At 38.9% G+C, this 13,256-nt stretch overlaps 1 protein-coding gene across 5 annotated transcripts in view; it reads left to right on the top strand.

Moving 5' to 3' along the window:
• The window catches only part of LOC122813704 (zinc-binding protein A33-like), a 1,378,975-nt gene that overhangs the window by 550,767 nt on the left and 814,952 nt on the right, over nt 1-13,256 (top strand). For all 5 annotated transcript variants that reach the window (XM_044086163.1, XM_044086164.1, XM_044086162.1 and 2 more), the window contains exon 7: nt 8,111-8,140. In XM_044086163.1, coding sequence (XP_043942098.1) covers nt 8,111-8,140 — 30 coding nt within the window. The remainder of the gene's footprint in view (nt 1-8,110; nt 8,141-13,256) is intronic.

Raw genomic sequence — 13,256 nt, 5'->3', positions numbered from 1 at the left:
TAGAAGAACAATAAAAGAAATAAGTAAATAACATTCTTGTTAACAGTATTTGCATAAAACATTTTATGTTATACACTGCTTTTATAGTAAATTAGATATGTGTCATAAATAGTCGGGTATCTAAAATGGAGGGAGGTGAGGAGATATATTTTATAGCAAATCAGATCTATTTCATAAGTAGTCTGTGTCTAAAATGAGGGGGGGTGAGGGTGATGAGTATTTTCAGTGATTGTTATATTTGATAAAGATAAAGTTAACAAGTACTTTTTTAGTTTTATATGTAGGCATTACAGTGTAAAAAGAGAAGAGAGGCTTGGACAAAAGCATATTTAAGTGAATATGCTGTAATCTTGGGCTGTTCAGGTGGGGGATGGGACATAAAATTGCATTGATATATGTAGAGTTGAAATGTTTTCTCTTAGTTTTGCATAAGTGATTGGATTAATGCCCTTGGCTTAAGGGTTCCTATTAAATCAGCAAATGCTTAACATAGCGAATGCTGTCTAATTGACCCTTTTTATTCAAAATGGTGAAATCCTGAAAGCATGGAACAGCATTTTTTTTCCCCATGGAAAAAAAAAATCATTGGGCTGTTTTTGGTACTTTGCCATTTCTTCCACTGTGGTGCAATCTCGGAGTTGGTATAGTTAAGTAGTTTATTTTTGTTTTGTTTTTTCCCCCTGGGAATAAAAATCGCTGTACCGTGTGTTTAGCCTTTTCGTGTTTCGCTGATATAATATAAACCATGGCTTAATGTGTTGAAATGTTTTATTTTAGTTTTGCGTAGGTGATTGGATTAATGCTGTTGGCTTAATCTAAAAAAATGTTTTTCTGTAAGTAAATAGGCTTGAAAAATAAGAAAGCATGATGAATGCCAAGTGAAATGCTGAGTCTCTTGTATATGTAAGGATATTAGCTTGTTTCTTTAACAAGTAAATGTTTGGTGTGAATTCAGAAGTCTGCAGCCGATGACAGTTTACATTGAGTTCCATATGTTTCCATGGAGATGACCTGAATGCAGGTTCAGGCAATAAAGCTCGAGAGTTCTAAGCAGTTTGCTGAGGGAAATGTAAAATTAAAAAGTACAAGTGCAAGCACTTCAATACAAAATAAAGTCTGAAATTATTGGAAATGAATAAGAGCAGCTTCCTTGGTGCTGCGGTAGCGTTGTCGCCTCACAGTTAGACGTTGCCCGTTCGATTCTCAGTTAAAGCGTCTACTGTGTGACGACATGCGTGAATGGGCGTTCCTTCGTTGAAGGTTGTGCGTTAGGCCCGGCAAGCCAGCGTGTAAAACTCTACTGCCAATCATTAGCGGACCGGAGTTCCGCTGTGGCGACCCCTAACTGGGAAAAGCCGAAAGAGACATCATCAATAAGAGCAGCTTCCTTAGCAGGTTTAACTCTTCATTGCATTTACTAGAACAGTGTACAGTTTTGTATTATTTCAAATATAGTGTGTTTTATAAGGCTAAATGTTACTTTAAGTATGTAAGCTGTTTTTCCACGTCTGTGAGGAGAGTAGACATAAAAAAGAACAGAAAACAGTCAGTGTAAGTGGGAGCACAGGCTGTAGCATTCACTTTAGTGTGGGTAACCTTAATTTTAGGTTAGGTAATGCCTGTGGGTGCAGCTGTTGATTTGTGACATTGCTTCTATTAGGAATTTTAAACTTCGTTAATTGAAAGATGTGTATAGCTCCATGTGTTTTAAAGTTAGTAGGTTCTGGGGGTGTCCCAGGGGTTGGTCAAGTTTTTTTTTTTTTTTTTTTTTGAAGGTTTTCATTAAAACATCATCATAGTCTTTCGGCTGTTCCCATTAAGGGTCACCACAGCGGATCATCTGTTTCCATTTCTTCCTGTCCTCTGCATCTTGCTGTGTCACACCAACCGCCTGCATGTCCTCTCTCTCACCAGATCCATAAACCTTATCTTAGGCCTTCCTCATTTCCTGTTACCTGGTATCTTCATCCTTAGCATCTTTTTCCCAATATACTCAGCATCCCTCCCCAGCACATGTCCAAACCAATGTAATTTTGCCTCTCTGGCTTTGTCTCCAAACTTCCCAACCTGGGCTGACCCTCTAATATACTTATTCCTAATCCTGTCCACCCTCGTCACACCCAGTGAAAATCTTAACATCTTTAACTCTGCCACATCCAGCTCTAACTCTTGCCTTTTTGTCAGCGCCACTGTCTCCAACCCATATAACATAGCTGGTCTCACCACCCTCTTGTAGACCTTCCCTTTCACTCTTACGGGTACTTGTCTGTCACAAATTACTCCTGATACTCTTCTTCACCACTCTTCCACACTCACCATTACTCTGAACTGCTGATCCCAAGTATTTAAACTCATCCACCTTCGCCACCTCTACTCCTTGCATCCTCACCATTTCTCTAGCTTCCCTCTCATTCACACACACATAGTCTGTCTTAGTCCTGCTGACCTTCATTCCTCTTCTCTCTAGAGCATATCTCCATCTCTCCAGGGTCTCCTCCACCTGTTCCCTACTCTCACTACAGCTCACAATGTCATCTGCAAACATCATTGTCCACGGGGACTCCTGTCTGATCTTGTCTGTCACCCTGTCCATCACCATTGCAAATAAGTAAGGGCTCAGAGCTGATCCTTGATGTAATCCCACCTCCACCTTAAATGCGTCTGTCACTCCCACTGCAGACCTCACCGCTGTCACACTACCCTCGTACATATCCTGTACCACTCTTAAGTCTTGAAAAATATGACATAGGTTCAAATGGAGATGACAAGAAACAATTATATAAAAGAGCAACCTGCCAAGCATTAATGTATGCATGTAACATAAAACTTGGAAATAGACATTTAAAAAAAACTGTTGTGTGTGTGTGTGTGTGTGTGTGTGTGTGTGTGTGTGTGTGTGTATATATATATATATATATAATTTGATGGGAACAATAACTTCTTATCATAATAGCTATCTTTTCTGTATTATTTTGGAATATGATTGGCCACTGACATTTATTTATATTCCACCAAAACTGCTGTTATGGAGTTTAAGAAAATTTGGAGAAAAATCATTTGCTTTCAGCAGGGAATATTACTTATATGTAGACTATACACTGAGAATGTATCTGGGGACCTAAATGGGAAAATATAACAAACAAAGGTTGATTTCTGAAGAAATACATGATGATATAGTCTATGGAGGACATTAATTCAGTAGTGCTAACTCTGAGAGAATTTACATATTATTCCCCAAAGCACGATAACTGGGCTAGACTATACTCCAAAGGAGCATGTGCTTTTAATTGAAAGCTTCATCACACATCCAGTAACTGTTTCATATCATTCAAACCCAAAATTAAGATAAAAGTACATGGTCATGAAGTTAAAATGAGACACTGGTGCTTTCATACCTGCTTGATAAAAGAGAGGAATTTAAAGGATAGTTAGTTGAAATTATACAAGAGCTATTGGAGAAGACAGCAATTTCTGCAGAAGGTATGGCTAGGGGGTGGGATAAAATGAAAGTGGAGTTTAAAAATAGAGCAGAAGTAAAAGAAAGTGATATGGTTAAGAAGTAACAGGAATTATTTAGGAGGACAGACAAATGTTTAAGTATTGCAAAATAAGGGGAATCTCAAGAAACAAGAAGAGGTGCAACTGCAGGGTGGAAAAGAGAAAATAAGGGAGTAGCTAGATAATATGCTTGAGTTTAGAAAGATTACTTTTAGCACAATTTGGGCAACAGAAATTAGAAAGGGATATTGCTAAACTTGGGGGGGGTCTATAGCAAGAAAAATGATCAAAGATCCTGTAAAGGTATTAGAGATATTTTAGAAATTTTATGAAAATGTATATAAAACAGAAAAATGTGGGACTCAAGAGCACAAATGGAAATATTTATGGAAGACAAGTATGCCTAGGATAGAGGTAGATGAGCCTCAACAATTAACATACAAGTTAGAAGGAGATGACATAAGTGACATCAGTCTGCAGGAAAGTCTCCAGGAACAGATGATATTCTTCTGGAAGTTTTGAAGTTAGGAGGGAAGAAATCAATAAAGATCCGGAAGGTTTTGTTTAACAGTATTTTAAATGGAGGGGGAAACACCAACATCTTGGATGAAAGCTGAGGTGGCTGTAATACCTAAAGACGGTAAAGACCCATCAGATACCACTTCACATAGATCCAGTTCAAGTTTAAGCCATGATTATAAAGCTTTTATGTCTATAATAGCTAAAAGAATAGCAAAGGTGCTGCCAAAACTGATAGATATGTATCAGTGTAGTTTTGTGGAGGGAAGACAAATACTTGACAACTTTAAAAGTACATTGATACTGTAGAGGGAAGCAGAATGTAAGAAAATAGTGCTGCTGTTTGTGGGTCTGGGTGCAAAGAAGGCATTTGATAGAGTAGGGCAATGGAAGCATTTGCATTCCCTGATACAATAATAAGGTTAATTAGGAGGATGTGTGAAGGATTGGAGGCAAGAATTAAAATGGAAGGGTTCCTCTCTGATAAGTTATGTCTGAACTGAGGAACCAGGCATGGCTGTCTTTTTTCCTCTCTGTTATTTGCATTATATTTAGAGCCACTGGCAAAGAAAATAAGGGAGTCAGAAATTCAAGGATATAATTGGTATGGTAATCAGAAAGTTGGCTTTATTTGCAGTTGATTATTTTGTACCTCATAAATCTAGAAAAGGATTTCAGTGTTGTGGAACATTTTGAGAAAGTTATACAATTCTTTTTGGAATAGAAAACAATGACTGCAGTTGTAAATTATGTACCCACGCATGAATTGATTCAGGGTCTGTTATATGTTCGAAGCTTTAGGTAATCAAATACCTAAAGCTCGACACCTAAACAGTGAAAGCTGTAAACATCGAACGGCCACTTCCGCAAATTTTTTCTTAGGGGAAAAATTTGCTTGGCCGGAGGGAAAAAAAATTAAATCCTAATCGAGTGTGGGGGGGGGGCTTCACCCCCCCCACCCCCTCATGTGGGAGGGCTGTGCCCCACACCCCTTAACTAATTATACCAATTCCAAGATCGCTCTACAGTGGAGAAAAGGGCAGATTTCTGATAATGACCAAGACATTTTTTCCCTACGAAAAAATTTGCAAAAGTGGCCATTCAATGTTTACAGCTCTCGCTGTTTAGGTGTTGAGCTTTAGGTCCTCTATTACTTAAAGTTTTGATTGCCTAATATAGCCCTGGTTCAGCAATACCTGGATTTATGAGGACACAATAAAATGAAATGTTTAGGACTATGGATTAGAAATACTTCTGTTATGGCAGCTAAAGATATGTGGGAAGAGGTTAAAAAGATAATACAAAACTAGGAACTGGAAGCTCTTTTTTATGGATATGGCTAGTAAGATACAAGCAGTGAAAACATTTTTAGTGTCTTTAGTTTTATATATGTCAGGCATATTTTTATCGACTAGTGGAGATGTTGTGGAGAATAATTAATAAAGAGTTAAAAGTATTTACCCCGGGGGGAGGGGGAGAAGGCAAGGGTTAAGTGTGATAAGTTGATCCTTCTAATAGAGCAAGGTGGTTTAGAATTACTTGACTTGAAGGGATTTTTAGAGCTGTACAACCAAGGCTCATATACATAACATAAGCAGAAAGCTATAATTCAAAGGATGATGATAAAATGGGGAAATTCAAGAAATGAGAGAGTAGGATTTTGGATGCAGAGTCTTAAGGAGAATAACAACAGTCATACAGTGGGAGTCTCTCCAGTCTTTTCAGGGATTTCTCCCCATCTGTCAGACCAAACTCTTTCTGGCACCAAAGAAAGACTCTTGGAGACCAGTTTTGGGCCTTCCTTTTCGGAATCACTTTATAATAGTGCCCACATCCAGAATGCTTTCTATACACAACCTGTTACCCCTTATTCCCCTTTTCAGTTTTCTGTCATCACATTCCTATATATCAAGGTTTCAGTTGTTTCTTAAGGTTTTCTGTGAATGGATCACTTTATCAGTTCTCTGCCTTGCCCTTTGCCCTATCCACTGACCCAAGAGAGTTTGCAAAATAGGCCTAATGATTGCAGACTTCAAAGTATTCATATTTTTCCTTAATTAGACAGTTTGCTTATCTTTGCTGAGTTTTTTAGTTTTTCGTCAGTGTCAGAAATCTCCCTCGGGTAAGAAATCTCTTGCCCTGGCTGGAATTTCAAGAGAACATTCAGAAATATTTTCTGACCCTTCCTCAAATGATTATTTTCCTGAGCACCTTCACTTCAAAGACCCTGTCTTCCAAAGGAAAAAAATATATATATTTAGATCTGTTCCATATGTTTTCTACTGAAACATCTGTCTCAGCAAGGGATTTCCTCAGGATTGTAGGTCTTGTAGCATCTTCGGTACTCATGATACCTCTGGCAAAATTTCACATAGAGAGAGGCCAACTGGTACCTGAAATCTCTACAGTCCCAGCATCAGCATCCCATGACTTTTCAAAATTCCATTTTTTTTATCTTTGTGAAAAGGGAGATCATGTAGTTCAGACAACAAATCTCTCAGAATCTAGGTCTCCCATTCTCCCCTCCTTCTCCAACACAGTCAGTCACTACCGGTGCCTCAGACTTTACTTGAAGAGCAGTATCACAGGGATTAAAAGTGCAGGGTCTTTAGAATGCAAAAGACAAATCTAAAACCAGAAACATAAGAGAGGTGCTAGTTGTCATCACTGCTGTCAACTGTCTCAAACACATGTTGCCCCCAGGATCCCTAGAAGTGTTTACAGACAACATCACTGTTGTGTGGTACATAAACAAGCAGGGGAGATCCAGATCTTACCCTCCCATACAGGCTAGCTGGTAGCCTGGGATATAGCTTTTCAACACCGCCTTAATTTACAGGCATTTTGCATTCCATCACAGTAGAGCTGTGTGGTAGACAAGCTGACAGTTGCTACAACAGAACTATTCCTGGCAGGGGAAGGCTGATTCTACCAATGCCTTGGATTCATCTGTGGCTTTTTGGAAAGGGTTGGATTCTAGAAGTATTCAAGAAGCAGCAACTTGGTCCTGAGTGCATACTAGGGCTATAAACTAGATTCCTTCTCCAGGTCAAGGACAGACTTTTCTAGGACCATTCTCCAGGGGAATCCAGACCCTCACCCTTGCTTATCTCATTCTTTCTAAGCTATGGTCATAATGTTGAACATAGTAAAGTTGTGTAAATAAATGTACCATGACAGTCTATGTTTGAATTATTACTGCTGAAGTAGACTCTCCTTCCATCTCCCTTATCGTTGAATATTTTTTATGCATGGTGTGGACATTTGTTTTCCTATCATTTTCCTTCTCAGGAATTTAGTTTCTCCCACTCTTTTGGCATGACCTGAAAGGCTTGGCACCCAAACCTGATATTTTGGCAGTTCAGTTAACAATTTGGGCACATGGAAGATGCCTGAAGCTTTGGAAGCTAGCTGGCTGTTATATCCTTTGCAGGATTTAACCCATATCGCTTAGGCTGCTGCAACAGTGATCATTCAGACATCTACTGTAATGCTAAGTTTACTTACACACCTGTACTTTGAATCACCACAGGATTGCTCAGATCCTCTCTATTACTTTTATGCAGTGTGACAGGAACTTGATACGAGTGCCCCCTCTGTTCCCATTTACTGGCACTAAGGTATTTATTCTCCAGTCATTTGTGATGCACCTTTCTCTCCTGCTATGAGTACCTTCTGGAACTATTTCTTCGCTAATTATTCCAACGTCTTGATAATAACTACTATGATCTCATCTGAGGCTGCTGCTTCCCCAGACTTCATTTTCCTTAGTGCTGCTTAGTTTTTGTAAATTGCTGTAATTTTCATAAGTTAGTAAATGTCTCAGCTTCCAAGTAACATAGAATTGTTTGACCTCTTATGAAGGTCAGATTTAGATGAATACAAATACAGCTGACAGTATGTTAACTTGAATGGTTTCTGCTGGATTGATTTTAAGTTGCTTACAAAACATTAGAATAGTAGCTTTAACTTGTTTGCCTTTGTAGCTCCTCTTAAGTTCTTTGTAATTCAAAAATATGTGCAGATGCTTTTAAATATTGAATTTTTAATTTTTGTTTAACTAGTTTTGCCTATTTTCTTTACGTTTGTACAGGTTTTAAATTTGGATCATCTGGATCTTCAAGTGAGTCTTCTGCTGCTTATTCTCTGAAATTTTTTTTCATTGCCTTATAGTTTAATTTGTTTATTTGAAATATAATTTCTGAATGAGAAAAGTAGTTGATGAGAACTGTACTTAGTATAGTTGATGATGTCAAAGGCAAGCATTTGTTCTATGTTTTTTTAGAGGCTGACTTGTAAGGCTGATAGTTTTAGTTGGCATGGTATATCCTTCTGAGCATACCTCTCAACCTGGAAACATCAAAAATTTGGACAAGGCCCATGAAAAATAGGTACAAATCTGTATGCTGATTAACATCTGATTTGCATACATAATTACGTAGCCCCACCCACTCCAATGGAATTGTGGGGTATCAACTTTCAAACGCAAACTGAAGAACAGACAACCAAAATATGGCACCACTGACCCCCTGCACCCATTCCAATGTCCCATTACCTGGCGGTTTCACCACATTTACCATAAACACTAATGTGTGCATACTGCTTTACTTATACAATGATTATTTGGATTTTATTCTTACATTTTGTAGCACAAACACTAACAGATATCTGCTAAACAAAGCAATCCTGTCTCACAATGAAAATAGACTTGGCATTAAAACTTTACATTCATTGAAACAGCATTGAAACCCACACCACATCCAAAGAAAATGCATCTGGCCGGTGGTGGATAAAGATTACCTTTGGGCTATTTTCAAATCATAGGCCCCTTGCACACAAAACAAGAAACATACATGTTCTTTGATACACTTTCCTGACATTATTAAATTATATTCCTTGTACAAAACAGCACATAGTGCGCATTTTAAATTATTTTTCCAGTATGCAATGAAACAAAATGCATGAACCAATAATGACAAAACTGCCTAATTCAGAACATTTCCATCATAAAAGTTTACTTACACACACACCCACCTACCCTGGCTGTCATAAATGAAAAGCATATGCACACACACACCTTGGCTGTAATAAATGAAAAGCAGTAGAACCCACAGCCTTCTGCATCAAAAGCAAGTATTCTACCTGTTGTGCTACTAACAACACAAACCGATTTGGCATAAGCAGCACTGCTTAGACCAAATAAATGAAAAGCATATGCAAATAGTTCTAACACAAAATATAAGTACCTATTGTAAAGTATGAAACACACACATATACCCTGGCTGTAATAAATGAAAAACGTAGGCAAATAGTTCCAACACAAAACGTATGTGCTTGGCACTGCTGACTGCAAAGTATGAAAAGCTGACCAGTAATTGTTTGCAGAATCTGACGAGGGAAATGCAATACAGTTTTAACACACAAAATATAAGTGCAAATAAAGCTGTCTGGCTGTAAAGTATGAAAAGGAAATAGTTCTAACACACAAAATATAAGTGCAAAAAAGTTGGCTGTAATAAATGCACAGAGCAAATAGCTGGCTGTAAAGTATGAAATTCTGGGTATTCTGACTGCTGTTGAGGAACTCAGCTGAGCAATTGTCAGAATCTGACAGACAGCTAAAATATAAGGGAAATGCAAGCTGGCTGGCTGTAACAAATGCGGCCCATAAATGATGACTGCTGTTAAGCTGACCGGAGAAGAGTAATTTTCTCATGTGATCTCCAAAGCTTGAATATGTCTTGCTGAAAAAAGATTCACATAAAATAAATGATTCAGATTATTATCTGACAGGAGTCCACATTACAGGGACTTGCCCAGAAGACTAGAGTATGTGCCTGATTCCGAATGTGTGCTTTATGAATCCCTCCAAACAACAAATCAAACTTCATCACAAATCTCTTCAACATTTTCTTATGCCTGGATGCATTGACATCTACTGTTAATGTTTTAGCTTTATGTTTTTTTTATCTAATACAACGCAACTATTCCAGTTAACACTATGAGATTCTCATAAATTCTTATAATTTTTCTAATAAATCTGATGTAAATTGTCAGATTATTGAAGGGAGCATAAACAGATCCCTGTGTAAAGCAAAGGCCCATCTTTAGTCAAGCATTCACTTCTTTATATACTAGCAACACTTGGAAAGGGTTATTGTGAAAGAATATAGCAACTCCTCTGGATTTACCAAATACTGAGTTAATATAAACAGTGCAAACTTTTTTATAGGGCAGTATATTGGCATTATCATGAGAAAATGCACTTACTTCAACATTTTAATATCCACATTTTCATGATGCATTAGTTTAAATAAATTATTTATTTTACTCGGGCAGTTAACTAGACATTCTCCAAATCATTGAAGATCTTAACGCATAATAACTGCCCTGTAAATTCAGCAAACATATTATATGTTCCTTTAAACACATCACTCTAACACATTATATGTTCCTCTAAACGCATCACTGTAACACATCATATCTAACACATTTTATGTTCCTCTAAACGCATCACTCTAACACATCATACTTTCCTCTAAAGGCGGCACTCTAACACATCATACATTTCTCTAAATGCGGCACTGTAGCACAACATACTTTCCTCTGAATTCATCACTGTCTACTTCACCCAGTTATAACTAACCATAACAAAGTCAACATATGAGATGTCAATCTTTACGACCACTGTCTCTTTACTGTCAAAATTCACAACCAAGCAAAATACTCGAGCCTGAGCAACACACACGCCAGTCAGTTTCCGTACCATATCTGCTGAAAAATCCATCCCAAGCAAGTTCTTTCATTCCACGGCCGCTCCCTCGCACTTGAGAAAGTCCCAAATAAGCTCTTCATGCTGCTGCAGCCCCACGGCTAGTCCCAAACTGTTCTCGCTCGCATTTGAAACAGCCAGCCAGCCGGAACTGCATGAGCTCCTTGAGCTCAATTCCGACAGGCTGGTAGGAGGGTGCTGACATCATTGCGCAGGCTGGAATCACCGAGGGAGCTGACTTCATCACATACGTGATGATGTCAGCTCCACAAGCCACGAAAATTAAAAAAACAAATAGAAAAAAATTGGAAATGAAAGGGTGCCACTCTGGAATTGTGGCACCCCCTTCATTTGAACCCCAACCTCGGTGAAAACTGAGCAATTTGGCACGGTTGAGAGGTATGTTTAAAGTCATGCATTCTAACTCAAAAGTGGACACAGTGTGTAACCCCATTAAACAGTTTAGCAGCTCTGCATCAATGGCCCTTGTACGCAAATGATCCTAAGGTTGTTTTACTTTGAAACATATTGGAATACGTTGAATATGAAGTTAAGTTACTACCAAAGAACTATACACATCCAAGAGTTACAGTATATTCAGCAACATTCTGATAGTCCATTTGTTTTTAAGGAAACAATGTCATCAAGAGTTGACAAATAGGCATGATCAGTGGTAGTATTTATCATTGTTTGATTTTTGTTAAATTTTCTAGTTCCTAAGAGTAATAAAGTTTTTACATTTTTTGTACCATCTTCTGTATGTAATGTTAACTGTATGAACATAGTGACTGGACTTGTGACCACTTCTTTTAAAGCTGTTGCTAAAGTTTACCTGTTGAACTAGAGAATCATAGTTTTGCTTTCATCATGAGATTATTAGGCCTTGTAAGTGAAGGTTAATAAACATTGTGATACATCCAGGATTTGTTTCTAGGATTATCTAAATGACATTTACAGGAATTTAATTTTACCTGATGTTCTTCATGTTTCACTGTTGCAGTCATTACATTTGGGTAATCCGGCTGGTAGGTTGCCCTCAGTCGGCCTGAATTCCAAAGTCTTGGGTCCTGTGTTCATTGCTGTCGCCCCTTCCCTGACGTCAGGTCATCAGGGGTTTAAAAGATGCAGCGGACGCCATTTTCTTCAGTCTTTCTTGCCGCACAGTGCCCGAAGCAGAAGCAGTTCGCAAGTGCCGGTCGGCCGACTCCTGAGATATTCGTGTTCGAATTTCAGATCCGAAGTCTTCACTAAAAGCTAAGTACCCTGTTGGGGAATCTTTTTTCTTGCTCCAGACCGATGTCAGTAAAAGTTAATAATTGTATTTCTTGTGGTAAGCAAATACCTCATAAGGACTTTCATTCTTACTGTATTCCTTGCCTAGGCCCTGACCACGACGTTTCAAGTTGTCGGTTTTGTGCTAGATTTAACCAACGCACTATTAAGCGTCGGTACGATTTTGCATTAAGCTATTTTGGGCGCAGATTTAATTACACAATGTCGTCGGATAGCCATCTGACTACCGGAGTTCACAAAAAATGCAAAGAAAAAGACCGGCTACTGAGGTCCAAAACCGACGGCGAAGCTTCTCCTAAGCCAGTCGTCGGTTCGCTGGTTCTCAGTGAGGCACTTTCACAGCCCCTGACGCCCGCTACTTTAGAGTCGCAGGTCACTACAGACTCACACATGAAGTCGGTCAGGCTGCCTCAGAAACTATTCCCTCAGATGGGTCCGGAGCCGCTGAGCAGGCATCCGCTTCTGAGGGTGTAGTCAGACCTAAACAATTGTACATTAAACCGACTTCAGCTTCAAAGGCAAAGACTAAAGCACCTTTAAAGGCAAAGAAACAAGTTCACCAGCCACATGGACAGGTCTCCGTGCCAAAAAAACAGATGCTCAAAATGGCTGAAGACTTAATAACCTTGATCAGGGGTTCCCATCCCCCTCCTGATTAGAGGCCTAGGCAAGAGACAGACTATTAATCTTCAGATCAGGTTTCCATTTCCTCTGATTCCTCTTCTGATCAGGAATATTCAATTCCACCCTATGAGGATTCTGATGCTGAAGAATCTATTCCTTCACTTCTCCTCCTGAGGACTACTCTTTTGGGGAAACCTTGCATACCATGAGGGAGCATTTCCACTGGGAGAGCCAAGATTTTTCAGAATCTAAGTAGAGGCTCAGGGGCTTCCTTTTACTACCTCAACACAGGCCTCTACTTATTCCACCTGTGTTAGACATTGTAGATGATGTATTTTCAGAGTCTAGTCTGACCCCTGACTCCTTACCTCCAGCTCCTGTTAAGCCTAACAGATACTACAGGGTTCATGACCTCTCATAAATTTATTTTCAAAAACCCTGCTGCAGACCCAGAAACTATTTCTCAGGGTCCCAAAGGGGTTAAGGCTTCCACTGCAAAAAACCCTACCCCTCTGATAGAGATTCTAGGGCTCTGGATAGATGGGGAAAA

The sequence above is a fragment of the Protopterus annectens genome, chromosome 10.part0 (genome assembly GCF_019279795.1).
Source record: "Protopterus annectens isolate FY-2018-M chromosome 10.part0, PAN1.0, whole genome shotgun sequence".
Classification (NCBI taxonomy): Eukaryota; Metazoa; Chordata; order Ceratodontiformes; family Protopteridae; genus Protopterus; species Protopterus annectens.
The sequence above is the reverse complement of the archived record's forward strand: the minus strand, read 5'-3'. Positions and strand labels throughout refer to the sequence as shown.